Here is a 17579-nt window from a genome sequence, read left to right as displayed (position 1 = left end):
GGCGAGGCGGCGCAGGCCCGCGCCGCTTTGCTCGCCGCTCGTTTTCTTGCTACCTTTTCCTTCCCCTTTCTTTCTCAGTCGCTCCTTTCCCTTCCCTACCTGTCAAGAGAACAAAGACGCCCAGCACTCTCTGTCTGGGTCCTTGCTTCTCCTTCTCCTGCCTCCTCTCACAAGGCTGTACGAAAGAAAGACCCACCTCCCACCGCCCTGAATTACAGTGGGGACGTGGCCTAGTGCAGAGAAGAATCGGGGACAAGCGGCCTCTTCTTTGACGACATAGGTGAAGGTGGCCAAAAGGTACCAACTTCTAAGTATAAAATAAATAAGTCATGGGATGTAATGTGCAGCATGGAGTCTATAGCTCAAATACTGTACCGTGTATTTGAAAGTTACTAACAGAGCAGGTCTTAAAAGTTCTCATCACAAGAGTAAAAATTGTAGCCGAGTGTGGTGATGGATGTTAATTAGACTGATTGTGGTGGCCGTTTTGCAATGTATACAATATCAAATCATTGTGCACCTGAAACTAATATAACGTGATAGGTCAATTATATCTCAATAAACAACAAAAGAAGGCATGTTAAATCCATCCTCCGCGCCTGGTTTTCTTGTCTCGCACAGGTTTCTGTTAAGAGTGAAGCATCGCTTTGGATAAAAGCAATACAGGCTCCTGCTAATTTTCACGGGAATTTGCATTGAAAAGAGGCAGGTTTCTAACAGAAATGACATGTGATTTTGGCAATTGTAGTTTGAAAATAAAGAGTGGCTTTGCCAATGAGCGTAGATAGTGAAGAGTGTGTATAAGTTAAGCTAAATCAGCACCTTCCAGTTTGGGATGAAAATATCTCTGAAGTATATAGGAAGATAAAAAGCTTTTCTATTTTCAGGAAGTATTGGGAAAGATGCATCTAAATTACCACCGTTACAATTTTCCCAATTGTTTCTCAATGTATTGAGTGAAACAAATTCTCTCTAAGTAAAGCAGTACCAGGTAAAATTAGTTCTCATTTGATAAGTTTGGATAAAACCTCAGATATATTTTCCAGAAATTGAGAAGGTCTAAGGTCCAAGTAAGAACTCTTGCAAAAGATGACATTTCCACAGTACTGAGAAGGGCCGAACCTAGTGAGAGAGCAAGAAAAATATTTTTCAATGATAGATTACTATATGATTAAAATTTTTTCTATATCTTGGTAAAATACACGTAACATAATATTACCATCTTAGCCATTTTTAAGTAAACAGTTCAGTGGCATTAAATACATTCCCACTGTTGAGCAACCATCACCACTATCCATCTCCAAAACACTTTTCATCTTGTACATTTGAAACTCTGTACACAGCCCCCACCCCAAGTCTCTGTTTCTATGAATTTGACAATTCTAGGTAACTCGTATAAGTGGAATCATACAGTATTTGTCCTTTCATGGTTGGCTTATTTCATTTAGCATAATATCCTCAAGATTCATCCATGTTGTAGCAGGTGTCTGAATTTCCTTCCTTTTTAAGGCCAAATAATATTCCATGGTATGTATACGCCACATTTTGGTCATCCATTTATCCATCAATGGATACTTGTTTTGCTTCTACCTTTTGGCTCGTGTAAATAATGCTGCTATGAACATGGGTGAACAAACACCTCCTGGAGACCCTGCTTTTGATTCTTTTGGGTATATACCCAGAAGTGGAGTTGCTGGATCACATGGTAACTCTATTTTTAACTTTTTTAGGACTGGCCAGACTATTTCCCACTACAACTGCACCATTCCTACTGACAATGTCTGAGTGCTCCGATTTCCCAACACCCTCATCACATCACGTGGTTTTTGTCCTTTATTCCATTGATATGACATATTCCATTCATTCTTTTTGGATGCCAAACCAACTTTGCATTCCTGGGATAAATCACACTTCATCATGTTGTATAATCCTTTTTATATTTGCTAATATTTTTGAGAGTTCTGTGTGTGCGTTCATAAGAGATAGTCATGCATGTTTAAAGGGGTGATGGTGAGTGTCACACTGCCATGGTATGTAGGTTCCATTGAATACATTTAAAAGAGTGATACAACAGTTTATTTACAAACGTCAATATCTACAATATACCAGAAATGACATCTTTTACAAGTACTCAAACCCGTGATGAAAATTTCAGATGTAACTTTAAAAACACGTGAGGAGCCTATGGCTGTAAAAGGTGTTTTAGAAGATCTAGCCATGAGGTAGGATGAAGGATCACTGTTGTAGCCACTTTGAGGAGCCGTTGGAAAGTTCTGAGCATAAGAATACTGTGATCTCTTAGTGTTTTTACAAACCACTGTTTGGAGCAAGGGTGGAAGCAGCCCACTAAGAGACCATGGCAGTAAATCCAGGTTATATGGTGTTTTGGACCAGAGTGGTAGCAGTGGAAGTGGTGAGAAGTGATTAAGTTTTAAATATACGTTGAGAGTAGAGCCAACAGAAGATGCTAACTAATGTGATATACCATGCTGGAGGGAGGGAGGGAGAGAGAGAGAGAGAGAGAGAGAAGCAACAATAACTCCAGCTACAGGGTTTGAGGTTGACCAACTCATCTATGGACTCACCTCTGAAATGGCTTTAATAATACCCTTTGGCTCATAGAGCTGTTGTTGTGGGGTTTAAAGGGAGATATCACACTCATGAACTATGAAAGGTGGGGTGCCAGACCTCCTAGCAAAATACAACAAACTGTAGCTATTGTATTCAATATCCCCCTTCAAAGCTGACCTTCGTTGCATCACTGACGTTTTAAGAATCTTTGATTAAAAAAACAACAACAACTTTGGTGTTTAGTCTTTGTGTTTTCACCAAACTCTCCTCTTACAGAGGGCAAGAATGAAAGAGTTTTGCATTCTCGGCTCATATCCCAGTGCCTGGAACACGTATTCCTTAAATACTTGTTGACTATCTTCTCCTCGCCAAATCTCATCCATAGCATGTTTCTACAAATCTATATCCTTTGGTCTCCCCATTACTTCAGGTTCCAAATTTCGTAACCTGACTTAAGGCTCTATTTTTCTCTCCTTCTCCTGTACTAACCCCCCCCCCAAGCCCCATGATCCATACACATAGATGCTAATGACAGGTTAACAATGTGCCCCCTTTCAAAGGCATGTTCAATATTTATTTGTGCACAGCTGAAAATGAAAGACGGAAAGGGAGAACCCCAGGAGGTAGTCCTTAGTCTTCCCTCTGTTGTCCCAAACTCTTGCTAGAAACTTGCACACCCCATCAGGAAAACAAAAGCCCTGCAGTTAAGAGAACTGCCTCTTTTGAAGACAAGTTAGCGCAGCTCCCACTTACCACAATGCTTGGCAATGTCCTATTCATCAGTCTGTGTCACTCCTCACCTCCCCGCCATCTAGCCCAGGAGAGCCTGTCCCATAACAGATGTTCACTAGCCATTCTCTCAGCCCTGCTGGGTGCCAAAGGGAAATGTGATGAATACGTCTTGGAGATGGCGAGATGGAAGAGTGAGCGAGAAGTCAGAAGGGAGCGTTTACTGGGGGCTTAAATCCAGGCTACGACAATAATTGCAAGATCTGGGCAGACTCACGTTTGCTTTTCTCAGTTGTAAAACGAGCCTCTTAATGCCTACCTTGGTGGCTTTCAAACTTTATTATTATTATTATTATTATTGTTATTGGAACCCTCAGTTATTTACGTTATGATCAGAACACAGCGGGCACCTGCACACACACAACCAAAACAAAAGATCATGAAACAATACTTATGCTTAATTCCAGGGATGTTGATACTTTTAAATTTTTTTTTTATTTTATTTTTTTTTTATTTATTTTTTTTTTTTTATAGCAGTCCTGGTTCATTGGATGGATTTCACCACCCTCTGGGGGTTTTGACCCAGAATTTAAAAAGTATCTTCTCAGAGGGTGAAACCGGATAAGAATACGTGTAAAGGGCTTGGTACAGAGGAAGTCTCCCCCAATGGAAGTTTTGAAAAGTGCTGCGGTGAAGGCTGTTTGGCATTTACTTCGCCTTCGTCTTGCCTGGCCAGTTGCTGCTCATCCTCCCTGGGATTCTCGACTGAAACGCCGAGGACCCCCGAGCAGACCCCCTGCGCCCCCTCCTGTGTCTCGCTGTGTCCTGTTACGCGGTCACTCGCTTCCTAGACCTGTGCTCACCGGAAACTAGTTACTCACTTGCATGCTTGTCGCCTGCTGTGCCCGGCCCACTGCGAGGACAGGAATCTTGTCCATCTCGCCGATAAGGATACTCCCCGATCCGGTGCCTAACGACACGCGGCGACCAGTTCTTGAATGAATGACCCTAAGGAAATGAGCGAGAAAGCATGTTAATCACATATCAGTGTAGTCGATGCCTTATCAACTTTTTGAGAGCTCTAGGTATTGGGGTACTTTGCTTTGCCTTCTTTATGATTTATGAAAGTTGACGTAAGAAAAAAGTAATCCAGGGAGAAATGCTTGCTTACGGGGTTGGATATCTAGGGTAGAGCTACTGTAAGTAATTCCATTATTTTGGGTTCCAGTTAGTTCTGGACCTATTTCCCCCTTGAGTCCTAGAGGGAGGGCAACGTGCTGATTTCTGTATCTCTTGTCAGCGACCAGAACACTACCCGGAAGGTAGTGAGCGCTCAATAAATATTTGAGGAATCAAAGAACCGAGCCGGAAACTAGAAATACACGAAGGAACGAACCGACTCGGACAGGTTGCAGTTCCTCCCCGGGCCAGGAGGCGGCACAAGTGCAACACCAGCCCGGCCGCCGGCAGTTCTTGGCCCCTCCGACTGACCGTCCGACGCTAGGCCCCGAGGCCAGTGCAGTAGTTGACCAATAGGAAACCGTCTTAGTTGTGGGGTCTTACAGAGATGCCCAATGAGCGTAGCGGGTCTAGGCAAGGGGCGGTGCGACAAGGAGGGGCAGAGAGGAGCGGTTAGAGGTGGGAGTTGGCGTTGCGGGCCGGGCGGGGGCCGCGGAGCTGCAATGCGGACGGGAGCGCGGCCGTGACCGGAGCTGCCGCCCGACATGAACTCGCTGGAGCAGGCAGAAGGTAGAGTGGGCCCTTTGGACCGGCCGCCGTGTCCCGGGCTCATCCCGGAAGCCGGCGGGGCTCCGGAGGGGCAGGAGTCGAGGCGACCCCGCCTCGGGGAGAGGAGGCCGCGAACGATGGGTTGAAGCGGCCGGGAGCTTGGGGGGCGCGGGGTCCAGCTCAGAGGCCAAAGGTTGGCCGGACCTGGCGGGACGCTGGTTCCGGCGCGTGTGGCCTCTGCTGACGCTGGGGGGCGTTGCGTCTGCTGCCCCTCATCCCCCGCGGTTTAAACCGTGGAGCGCTCCCTGGCTGTGTTTTATTCATTGGTAAACAAACATTTGTGCTTCGTGCATCGTTGCATGCAAAGTCACGTAGTTTTATTCTGATACTCTTGTGAGCTGTATTCCTGATTCCTTTATTCTGAGAACCGCGTGAGTTGTACCCGTAATTCCTGCCGTGGTTTCTGGTATAACCACGGGGGTAAGAAAGTGCCTCTTGATCGCACTTTTAAAGTTTAAAGAACGCGACTGGGGAAGTGATACCCCGCCTGGCTCCTTCAGCGGGAACGCCTCGGACGCCCCTGTCTTTCAGAAGGCAGCGGGATTTGACAGTGTTAAAATCACTTGTCACCCATTGGGAGGCAGGAGAGGGTCCTGGCTTTTCACGCCCACCCGTTAGCAGGTCACGGCCCGTTACGACTGGACAGAAACACGTACTCGTTAATTCTAAGGGCTAGAAATCGGAATCGGGCAATTGCGTTCAGACTTGGATGTTAGGTGATACGTTGTTCTCATAGGAAGTTCTTGGTTCCAAAAGGATTAAAACTCGAGCTGATGTAGATCCTTTTCTTTGCAACCCCCAAATTTCCAGCTTTTGGCTCGGGCTTGAGGCTGCTGCTGATTTTCCACATACCATTTTATGAAGCTTCTAAAAGTGAACCGGCCAGTTTCCTTATATGTGAAATGGGGATTAAAGAAACCTAATGTTTTGTCAAGTGTTTAACGCTGTCATAGTAAACGGAGTAAACAGTTCAGTGACACATGTAAGTTGCTTAGAAGACCTGAAGCAGTTAGAGTACCTAACGTTTCATCTTAATAGACTCCGACTAGTAAGAGGAGCTAATTAGAAGGTTGAAATCTTTTTCCGTAGATCTCAAGGCTTTCGAGAGGAGACTTACGGAGTATATTCATTGTTTGCAACCTGCCACTGGACGTTGGAGAAGTAAGTGCCTGAATGTGTTTTTAAGGGAAAATCAACTGACAATTGATACTTTTATCCCTGCCTAGCAATGATTTGCTTTTTTGGAAAATCTGATTAACAAATGCTTGCTTTACTAAAACGCAACATTTCCTTTTGTTTTAATAGTTTTAAATTTTATTTAACATTATAAATAACATGTTGTAAGGAAATTTTTTTTAAAAAGGAGCTGGCCACCCTAAAAGAACAATCTTTGTGGTTGAATTTTTATTTTCCCATTAAAATAGATGTACTTTTTTATTAAACAAATGGTACAAATTTGATAACACATATAATAACATTTTCAGTAGGCCTGTTTAGCAGTTTTACTGTTTGCCTACAAATTATTGAAATAAAGTTTTGTAAAGGAAGATCGTACTTAACATATACTTGCAAAGGTTATACAATTATCCTTCACTGATTTTAACAAAGCATAATTGTGCTGCTTTGGAGCCTAAGGTAGAAAAAAAATTTACATTATTATTGTCTAATCATAGATATCATGAGTACTACAAAGTATGATTTGAAAGAATTGTGGGTACTGCCCAGTGGAAATGTATAGGAAATGCAAATGTACAAGTGATGACATCAGTAAACGAAATGCTTTGCTGACTGATGTTGGAACCAGTCTTAATTTCTTGGACGTTCATTGTTGTAATTTAATTCCTGCCAAGAAAGAAGTACAGCAGCACACATCAAGGACATACTTCATTTCAAAGTGTAACTCAGTTTGTGGGACCGAAAGAGCATTAGTGAAGTTAGGGGGGTCTTTTTCTATGGTAAGATTTCTCGTGTGATTTTATTAGATCTATTTGCACAGTTTTAATCGTACGTTGCTGTGAGAGTTCTGATTGGTCAGAATTCACAAGTAACAATTTCCTCAGGTTCTCTAGTTTACCTAGGGATTACCCCCAAAACCTTTTTTCACTGCTACTTGAGAATCTTTTAAAATGTACATCATGCTGTTCTAGCTTAGAAAATGTAAGATAGTGAACACACTTTACTTTCTCTGGTTCATGGTCTCAGTGCTTGCATGTTAATGACATAAGCAAGCTTAATGTACAGGAAAAAGGAGGTGTGTGAGGTCCCTTCTAGTGGGTTTGCTTTTGCTTCACTTAAAAAAAAAAAAAAAAAAAAAATGGAAAAAACTGTACTGTAGTATATCTTTTATTGGAAATAAAGAATTATAGGAAATTGAGTTTATTCTGAGCTCAGACATAATTTTGAAAGTTTGATTCTGTTACTAAACACCTAAAATGAGATATTTTTCTGTGATTTGCCTCTTCTAAAAGTACATCACCAAGAATTCTAGATAATTAAGGTTTTTCTATATTTCTATTGCTCTTTGAAGCTTGATCTCTGCATTTTAAAAATGTGGGCATCCCAAATGAAAGATAGTAACTGTCTTGATCAGAGTATTAAGTAGGTCTTGGTGCCTTTTTATTTTTATTTTCTTAGAAATGCCATTCTTAAATTTTACTTATGATCTATTCAGAATTTTTAAAATAATTCTAGGTTAGGGGGGATAAAGAAATGTTTTCTAAGATCTGCTATTAGTAGTCTCTATCCCGACTTTCCTTTAAGTCCCTTAGAGAAAATCTAATACTGATTGGTGTGTTCCATCCACACTTTCTAACACTGACTTTTGTTTAATTGAAGAGTAGGCAGTTAACTGCAAGGCAAAATCTCTTAGTCAGAAATCTCAGTGCATTCATAAAGGAGTCTTTGTGTGGTTTGTTTACGTTAGAAAATGAGAGGTTGTTTTTTTTTTTTTTTTTTAATTTACAAGATCTGTGATATCAGCACAAGGCACATTGAAAGTTACATAACATAGAATCTTATATTCAAGTTTAACCATCTTGGTTCTTACTGCTTTTAATTTCACTAATCTTCATAAGTTCTGACTAAAGTAAGAAGGGGGACAGTATCCTTAATTACAACAAGCAGGTCTCCTAATTCCTGAGTCAAGTGCATTTTTCATTTAACATTGTGTTTCCCCGAAAATAAGATCGGGTCTTATGTTAATTTTTGCTCCAAAAGATGTATTAGGGCGTATTTTCAGGGGAAGTCTTATTTTTTCATGGACAACAGTCTACTTTTATTTAAATACAGTCACGTCATCTTCTTCTGGAACATCGTCATAACGTACTAAATGCATCCATCTGGTTGACGATCTTACTGGGGCTTATTTTCAGGGAAACATGGTAAAGTGCTGCATCCTTTGGCTGTCATTTATTAGGAAGCAGTGGTAGTAGTATCGAATATTAAGAGCTTGTTTCCTTACTAATTTCGTGTTTATCTTTCATCAGTGCTTCTTATAGTGGTCTCTGTCTGTACAGCTACCGGTGCCTGGAACTGGTTAATAGATCCTGAGACACAAAAGGTAGAAGTTTTGATTTAAAATATTTAATAGATAAAATGAGATACTGGATATAGCAGTGTTTTGTTCATTATAAAGTATTATTCAAGTGCTACCTATTACTACTAATAGTGATATTAATCATATTAAAAATGTGACATATTAATTTGCTTAAGAACAACTTTGGCTGCTGGATTAACTATCTTTACAGGAAACGGGGTCTAAGAAATGTTACACCACTTATATTCTCAGTCAGTCCTGAACTCGTGTGCAGCTTTACATATCTCGTGCACATGTTATTATATATTTCAGTGTATACATTGTCTTTGTTCAGCTTTGTTCATTTAGTGTCCTCAGTGCCAGCTTTTAAAAATTAGAAAACATTTTCTTCTATGAGTTGTCTTTGTTAATACCCTTCCTCATCCCATAAAACATTTGAAATGACTTTGCAGGAAACATATGGTAAAATAGCAAAATATAAATGTAATAATAAGTCAGGATTAGAAAAAAACTAATTGGACTAGGAGGTCAACACCAGGAAGGAAACCGGGTCACTGATGTTAGAGGCCAGGTGGGCCAGCACAGCTGCCAGAATTGAGTCCTAGATTAGTCTCTGAGTTTCCTAGTCAGTAAAGTCACAGCCAGATCTGTGGTGTTCAGTGTCTGTGAAGAGAACACATGTATAAGTTCTTTAAGTTAGCAAAGCTTTTCTCCCTTTAGCATTTATCTCTAACAGAAATTTCCAGCCAGAAGTTTAATATAAGAACCACCGAGAGATTTCCCATTGGGCACTATCGAAGAATATCCTATACCAAATGCAATAACAGATTTCATAATCTTATTTCTTGAAGCGTCCTTTGGTGAAAGCTGATAGCATGTTTCTCAGATTGCTACCTCTTTCTGCTAACTATGTCTTAATTTCATACTCGGGCTTTTTTTATTAGAGAACCAGTAGTCTCCAGTTTGTTAGTGACGGTCCCCACGCAGCCCAGTGCAGCTTTATTTAGGTAATGATGTAATTTTCACAAATCTTACCTCCACTTCCCCTCCCCCCCTTTTAACTAGGTAGGCTACTTCCAGTGGCTTTATTTATCACTTTTGAGGTTATATAGGAGGAAAGCCTAATAGTAAGGCTTTGTCAGCAGTCTAAATGGCAATTCAGACAGCCAGGGGTTTATTTAGCATGCAGTCTCCCTGACTTTATCCACTAGCGTGGAAACATAAAAGGATAGGAAGCAGGGGAGGTTGGTGATGGAATTTTATGTTAATAGAGGGGTTTTTGTGGCAGGTTGGAAACTCTCCTGTGTGTTCATTTATAAAAATCTGATCTTAAGGCTGCTCTTGGTACTCATCTTTAGGGGAAGAGTGAAGGAAGCTGGGAAGAAGATTGAAAAGGTCTGTCTTGGGAAATGAATCTGACTTCTAATTGGGAAAAATGTAAGCTGATTTCAGCTACTTGAGATCTTAATAAAACACAGAATTAAATGTAATTTGAAATAGGCCCAAAACTCTGTAGTTAATATGATTTTCTAAATTAGGTGAGAATATAACTATTAGCCTAAGGCTTGGCTCTCTATATTTTAGTATTTAATAACCTCAAACCTGATGAGAGTTTTCAGCAGCAATTGTGTCTGTAGCAGGAGTTGCAAACTCAAAAGCCAATGGCTAGCTGGAAGGACCCCAGGTGAGAGGATGGCAAACAGGAAAGTACATGAACACTTGATCGAAAGGGGAAACTGCTGTTTGGATGTAGGTGATTATTGCCACGGAGGAAAGAAAGCTGGTAGTGGCTGATCTAGTTCAAATTAAGACATAAAACACTGTGGGCTAGCGTTGTACGAGCTGCGTAAAACAGCGAGGCCGTGGGGTTAAACTGTCCTCGAAGGTTCTAAGGAGCCATGCCTCTGGAATACTAATCTTCAGGATCTCATTCTTCTGGGAGCTGCTTCCCTCCTGATGTTTCTAGCCTCTCCTTTCTTTTGACAAATGTATAAGTTTAGCTCTCAATCTTGAAACACCACGCATCTCTTGGTATGACGGTGCAGTGCAGAGCCCCGTAGTTTGATTCTGTGGCTCCCACTTAGTTTCTAGTCCTTTTGATTTCTTTTTCCAGACTCTAAATACTTGTCTTCTCTCCTTTAATCTCCTGTTCGCCACTAGCCTGGCTTCAATGCCTGTTCTTGTTCCAATCCTGGATCTTAGGCCCGTGTCCCTTTACATATGGTTAGTTAGTATCGTGTTTTCTGCCATCATCTGATTATGCCCAGATCTGAAATTAGCCCTTCTTTTCTCTTGAACTCTAGTTCTTTGTGGATAGCTACCTATTGTCTTCCCTGCTTGAATGTCCTGTGGCTGTCTAAATCTCAGTGGCTTCAAAACAAAACTCATTGGCTTCTGCACAGAGGAAGGCTGATGCTAGAGCTGAGTCTTATGGGCGTGTAGGAGTTAGCCAGGCGGAGAGGAGACAAGTAGGCTAGCATCTGTGCAAGTTGGGCATGAGATGATTCGACTGGGACCAGGTGATGCGTGGCAGAGTTTGCCCAGCTCTCTTAAGGAAGCTTTTTAACAGGGAGGGTAGCTAGATCATGTTTGACTTGTGTTTTCATTGAGACCAGAGACCTCATTTTTATTGCACAGTATTTATCGAGCACCTGTGTTTGCCAAGTGCTACTTCAGATGTTGGGAGAACAGCAGTGCACAGGGTGACAGCCCTGCGCTTGTGGACCTTAGTCTTGTGCTTTTCAAATCGCTTCTCCCTGGGAAGGGTTCGGTGCATAGTTTTGGTAGGGTGGTTTTTGATTATAGGAATGAATGAATGGAGGGAATGTTGCTGTATTGTCTCGCTACACTGAAGATATAAAATGTACATTACATATTTTTATAGCATAGCAATACGGAGAAATAGGATTATTGGAAGTCTTCAAATCCTCATATTTTCGATGATTAAACTGTTACATATCTTTATGCATGAATGGGGAGGGTAGGAATCAGTATTGTTTTAAGATTTTTAACATTTTTATATTTCAAACTCTTCCTTTACAGGTGTCCTTCTTTACATCATTATGGAACCATCCGTTTTTCACCATTAGCTGTATCACTCTAATAGGCTTGTTCTTTGCTGGAATACACAAGAGAGTAGTTGCACCATCAATGTATCCTTTACCACGAATTGAGTTTTATTCTCTGAACTAAGTTAAAGCACCTTCTCGATGATCTAGGTGTGTTGTTTAAAAGATGACTCTTGAAATGATAAATTTTCCTTTGACCCCATTCATTCAGTATAGCCGCTCGGTGTCGAACTGTATTAGCAGAGTACAATATGTCTTGTGATGATGTAAGTATTTTTTTTACTAGGAAATTATAGACGTGTGAAATGACTGAAATGTTTTAGTTTAAGTAAAACAGGCATTTTGTACAAACAATAAGTTGTCTCCATGTAATTAATAGTGGGAATATTCCTTATAGCATTGATTTTAAGCACTTTTTTAACATCTCTGAAATTGAGATTTTTCTAATAATCAGTGGTGTCTTACAATTAAATAGGTAGAGCTGACAGTTTAATTTTTCTTAATGACATAAAATCATGATAAATCTTATAATTGAAGCCATCTTAAATTTGATGAAATACAGTGTTCATTATTCGCCCAAAATGGCTCAGTTGGATGTTGATTTTGTAAACTATTATTTTTCTGATGGTATTTTGTATGTGGGATCCTGAATAGTCATAGATTAATTGATGGACTATGGATATACAAACCTGCTGTGTTTTTAAAAGTTGATCACGTACAAGGTGTGATCAAAAACTATGGTGAATGTTTTTTAAAAAATTATTACAGTAAAAGATACATTGCCATTAATCCCCCTCAGAATACTCCCCCTCGCTTCAAACACACCCCATCGTTGTTGCCACTTTCTGAAGCAATTCTGGAAGTCCTCTTTTCATTTCCATTTGTTTCACCTGTCAGACTGGCAGAAATGACACACTTGGATGATCCCAGCACTGTGGTGGAATGGATTCACCCATACACTACTCGTTGGGAATACACATTGGTACAGCCATTTCGGAGGGCAGTTTTTATCATTCTTACAAAATGTAAAATGTGCATGCCTCACAACCCTACCATTCTCCTCTTCATCTACCCTGGGGAACCACCACACACGCACACAAGGAGGCAAGTACAAAGTTGTTACTGTGACTTCCTTTGCAGTAGTGAAAAAATGGAAACAATTTTTATGCCTCTCAGCAGGGGAATGTTAAAATAGGCTGACTATAGCCACATCTTAGGAAACCAGAAGTCAGTCTGTAAATAGGGACATAGAAAGACCTTCACGACATAATGTTAAGTGCAAAAAGGAAATTACCAAACTGTGCTGAGTTTGGTACCATTTGTTTTTAAGTTTTAATTAGGAAAATTTCCAAACATAAAAAAGTAAAAAGAAGAATGTAATGAACTCCCATGTATCCATTCTCCAGTGTCAACAGCCATCAGCTCACGGCTGGACTCATTTCATGTGCCCTTGCCCTCATCGGATTATGTTGAAACAAATCCCAGGTGATACATTGTACCTTCATATATTTCAGCATGTTAGAAACACCACATTTTTATTATTGATATATGTGAATGTAATCCATAGAAAACCATCTGGAAGAATTCATGCTAAAACTGGTTCTTCTGTAAGAGGGCCTAGAATTTGAGGTAGAAGCAGACAATGACTTTAGCTTACCTGTATTTGAAGTTTTTATAATGAGATTAATGTCTGATTTATGTAATTTAAGGTAAAGATAAAATAGATTAAAACCATGGATAGACAAATAGTAGTATAGTCATACAGTGGAATACTATATATTTTATATAAAAAGGTACAAATTGCTGAAACATGGTAACAGATGAAACTCAGAAACACATGGAGTGAAAGTAGATGTAAAAGAACACACCATGGGATTCCGTTTATTTAAAGACCAGAGATAGGCAAGGTTAATCTATGGTAAGCGGTTACGTCCGTGTAGGGAGTGGGGATCCAATGGCCAGAAAGGGTCATGGAGGAACTTTCTGGATGATAGTAAAATTCTCTAGCTTAATCTGGGTAGTGGCTACATGGGTGCATTCATTTGTTATAAGACCGTACACAAGATTTTACTGTATATAAATTATACCTCAGTAAACCAAAAATTGGTATCAAAGTTCTACCAAGATATCAAGCAATTACCAAAATTAAGTGAGAATCGAGAGGTCACTAGTATCTTGACAATACTTTTGACCAGAGGATAATAAAAATCTGTTAATTAAAACCACCTAGAATCTTACCAGCTAAAGATAAACACCATGTTTTATATTTTGTCATATTTTCTCATTTACTTTTTTATAAATTAAAGGTATATTATGGATTTTTCAAACCTTTGACTCAATGTTATGATTTAAGAGCTGCCATTTATTGGACATTAGCCATGAGTGAGGTCCTGGACTTTAAATCTGTGTTATCTCACTTAAGGTCTTCCATTTTGTTTAATTACACATCGTCCCATTTTATGGCTGCATCGTAATTTAATTCCCTGTTGGACATACAGTTTCCACTTTCCATATTATGTAACTTGTGTGTTCTCCACTAGAACTCTACTTCATGAGGACAAGGGACTTTGTCTAGATCATTATTGGATCCCGTGTATTTCACACAAGGCCTGGCACACAGGAGGCACTCAGTAAATGTTGAAAGCATGAGTAACGCTTATATGTACATCTTCATCTGGCATTTAGTTTTCTTCAGATAAATTCCTAGAAGAGGAATTGTTTGGATTATGTGGTATGCACTTTTTTTTTGGCTAAATATGACAGTTGGCCTTCCAAGAAAGTTGTATTCACTTACATGAACAACAGCAGCATATGAGTGTCTGTTGTTCCAACCATTGGTTTACATTTTAACTTGAAATTAAAATTCAATGTTAGAAAAATAAATATTTTTGCCAGATACATAGTTTCATTCATGTTCTATACAGTTTGTTTGGGAAAGAGCATAAATTAGTCTCTTCAGGTTGGGATTTTATTTTATCCAATGGATTGATTGGCTGATTTTTAGATAGCCCATGGACAGGGAATTCATCAAATACTAAAATGGTGTATGTGTGTTATAAAGTAATAGAAATTTTGGAAGAAACCTCCACACAAAGGAAACTTTGAAAACATAGCTATTAATTGCTTAATCTTGACTATATGCAGAGAGGTGTTCTGATACCCTTCAGATGCCCTTCAAGGTTTATAGCTAAGTGGTGGTGGTTTTAGAATTCTGTATTGAAAAACTTTCATTTTTTTATTTTTACAGACAGGAAAACTAATTTTGAAACCTAGGCCTCATGTTCAATGACAGTCTGCACTCACTGTTACGGGACCGAAAGCCTTTCTTCAACTGAGTGGTATAGCAAAAGCCATAAAGGATTCCTTTCATAGTTGGATATGTGAAGGTCATAGCAACAACTGACAAGAAGTGTGCAATATTTACCCAGATATCTTGATGATGGTGACTCACGTTATCAGTGCTTTGGTACCTTTGATTATCTGTGTCGCAGTATTAGTGTCACTTTAGTACTTCAGATCCTGTGAAGATATTCGCAGATGAAGTATGTATGTATGTTGCTAAGTTAAACTTAGAAACAGAACCTCATCCAGTTTTTATAATGTATTTTTGAAAACTACTGTAAATAGCAAATCAATGCCAATGTTAAAGAGGAAAACGTTCTGTGGACTTGGTTTTCCTGCACCAGTATTTCAGGAACATCTTGCCATCCCTACAGCTCTCAAACCAGCCGTTCTGTACAGCTGTGCCTTTCAGTTACGCTCCTCTCTTTTAATCTTAATGCAGGAAAAACAGATTGGGCTTAGACTGAGGAAAAGTCATCTCCATTATGTTGTAAGAAATTAGAAATGTATTGAGAAACAGTTTTTATTAAACCAGATAGTGAACTTCAGCCACTATTGTGATATTTTCCTGTTCATTGTTTTCATTTAATGCTAAATTTACTTTATATTTTTAAAAATAATTTTAAGAACACTCCAAAGGCTTCTGAATATACAGGTTTAGTTATAAATTATGTCTGGGAATTTGATAGTCATTGTTTTAGATAATTGGATTTTATGCTTTGGTAGACATGCTGTTACACAAGTATTGCACAGGTGTAATTGATCAACCACTCCATCACAAGGAGAACGGGGGGCGGTGCCATGAACCAGAGTCTACCATTCTCACTGGTTAGAGAGAGTTATTGACATACTGTGTATGCATATTAGCCACATGTACTATAATAGCCCTTAAAATTAAACTGTTGGGATTGCTGTAAATATTTTAAAGATCTGGAGGTGCCTTTTACCTGTTTATTAGAAGATTTTGAAAAGATTTAAATTATTTCATGAGCAGTCTTTTAAATTTCGTTTAACAAAGCTGAAAATTCACTAACAGGACAAAAACATTTTAACAAGGCTACCATTTAACTTAAATGTGTTCATCTTGGCTTTCATGTGTATAAAATTTTATTCTTTGACCTGTAGCAATAAAACCCTCTGCTCCTAAGATGTCTTAAGAGGGTATTCTATATATTCTGCATTGTTTTATTTTCTGTAAATTTTGTAGGTAAATATGTGCATAAAAAATAAATACTTTATATATAATTAGCGAATGGACTTTTTCCTTGGTGTATTGTAAGTCTCTTAACTCTAACAAAAATGTTTAAACATACTGTGTTTCAGATACAGGCTAGTTCCAAATGAGATACTTTATATTTCAACTCTATCCAGTAGAGCAAATTGCAAGTAGCAATTGTACTTACCCACTTTATCAGCCTATGATTACTTTCACTATGTCTTATTCATCATTGTCTAATAACATTTAGCTGTTAATCAGGAAATGTAGGTTTTCTCAAAGTGTGCTTTACAAGCTTGCATTGCCAGTTTCCTCCAAGAGTAGAGGGATTTTATAGGTCCTTAGAAATTCTTGGAGTTACCTACTATGAGTGTTTAATGAAAGCCGTGTATCTTCTCCATAACAGAAATACACCTGTGTACATACATATACTTTGCTTGCATTTGGAGAGGATTTCATGGGTTTCCTGATGCCAGTCTACTTGGAGGCCATTGGCCCCAAGATAGAAACTTTTGTTAACGATTTTTCATACCTTTAGTCCTAGCAGAATAGTTCATTTTCCAAAAAATAATCTTTACTTTGGTCGAAATGGCCCAAGGATCATTGCCAGACTGGCTTCTCTTCACCACCACCCTCACCCTCAAACCCACTTCCGCAAAGTTAGAGAATTACTGATTGAATCCAGTCATGTATTTTACAGGTGGGGAAGACAGTCTCAGTTTCAAAGTGACTCTACTCTAGGTCCCCAGGACTTTACGAAAGACAGAACCAGCACCTGAACCCCCGTCTCTGGATTCAGATTGAAAGGATGTTTATGAGTGTGTGTCAACGTTGAACTGAATTCATGAAACAGTATAGTGTTATGGTTAAGAAGGTGGACCCTTGGGGTGGCCGGTTAGCTCAGTTGGTTAGAGCATGGTGCTGATGACCCCAAGGTTGCCGGTTCGATCCCCGCATGAGCTACACTCTCCTTAAAAAAAGAAAAATGTGGACTCTTATTGCCAGAATGGATTTGATTCTCAGATGTGCTCCTTGCTAATTTTGTAACTTTAGGCAAATTATGTACCCATAGTTTCCTCAATTGTAAAATGGGCATAATGCTCATGTCCTAGGTAGGTGATATATAGGACTGAGGTGCAATGTCAAACTCCCAGGTTTGTATTGTGTATTGAATGTGTTCATTCGTGTAAAGCACATGAACAGTGCTTGGCTAGAGTCAGTGCTCAGTAAATCTAGTTGGTAAACCAAATCCTAAAAGTTAAAAATACCCAACTCACTGTTGCAGCCTCATCCAATGTCAACATATCTGTTGAGAGAACTATGAGGAAAT

At 39.4% G+C, this 17579-nt stretch overlaps 1 protein-coding gene and 1 long non-coding RNA gene across 2 annotated transcripts; one reads left to right on the top strand and one right to left on the bottom strand.

The window, feature by feature from the left end:
- Window positions 1-396: 396 nt before the first annotated feature.
- On the bottom strand, window positions 397-4672 carry LOC141567519 (uncharacterized). Its single transcript, XR_012490204.2, has 3 exons — window positions 4472-4672; window positions 4182-4308; window positions 397-1122 (listed from the first exon to the last, which is right to left on the bottom strand). It is a non-coding gene; the product is annotated as an uncharacterized LOC141567519 (long non-coding RNA).
- A 239-nt stretch (window positions 4673-4911) lies between these two features.
- CNEP1R1 (CTD nuclear envelope phosphatase 1 regulatory subunit 1) lies at window positions 4912-15112 on the top strand. The gene is made up of 6 exons (XM_019731892.3): window positions 4912-5049; window positions 6178-6249; window positions 8574-8647; window positions 11666-11775; window positions 11903-11957; window positions 14939-15112. The coding sequence occupies exons 1-6, from the start codon at window positions 5025-5027 to the stop codon at window positions 14978-14980; spliced, it is 378 nt and encodes a 125-aa protein (XP_019587451.1). The 5' UTR covers window positions 4912-5024; the 3' UTR covers window positions 14981-15112.
- Window positions 15113-17579: the final 2467 nt, after the last annotated feature.

The sequence above is a fragment of the Rhinolophus sinicus genome, chromosome 8 (assembly GCF_057876585.1).
Source record: "Rhinolophus sinicus isolate RSI-liver-muscle chromosome 8, RSI-T2T, whole genome shotgun sequence".
In the NCBI taxonomy this organism is placed as follows: domain Eukaryota; kingdom Metazoa; phylum Chordata; class Mammalia; order Chiroptera; family Rhinolophidae; genus Rhinolophus; species Rhinolophus sinicus.
This window is presented reverse-complemented; position numbering and strand designations above follow the sequence as displayed.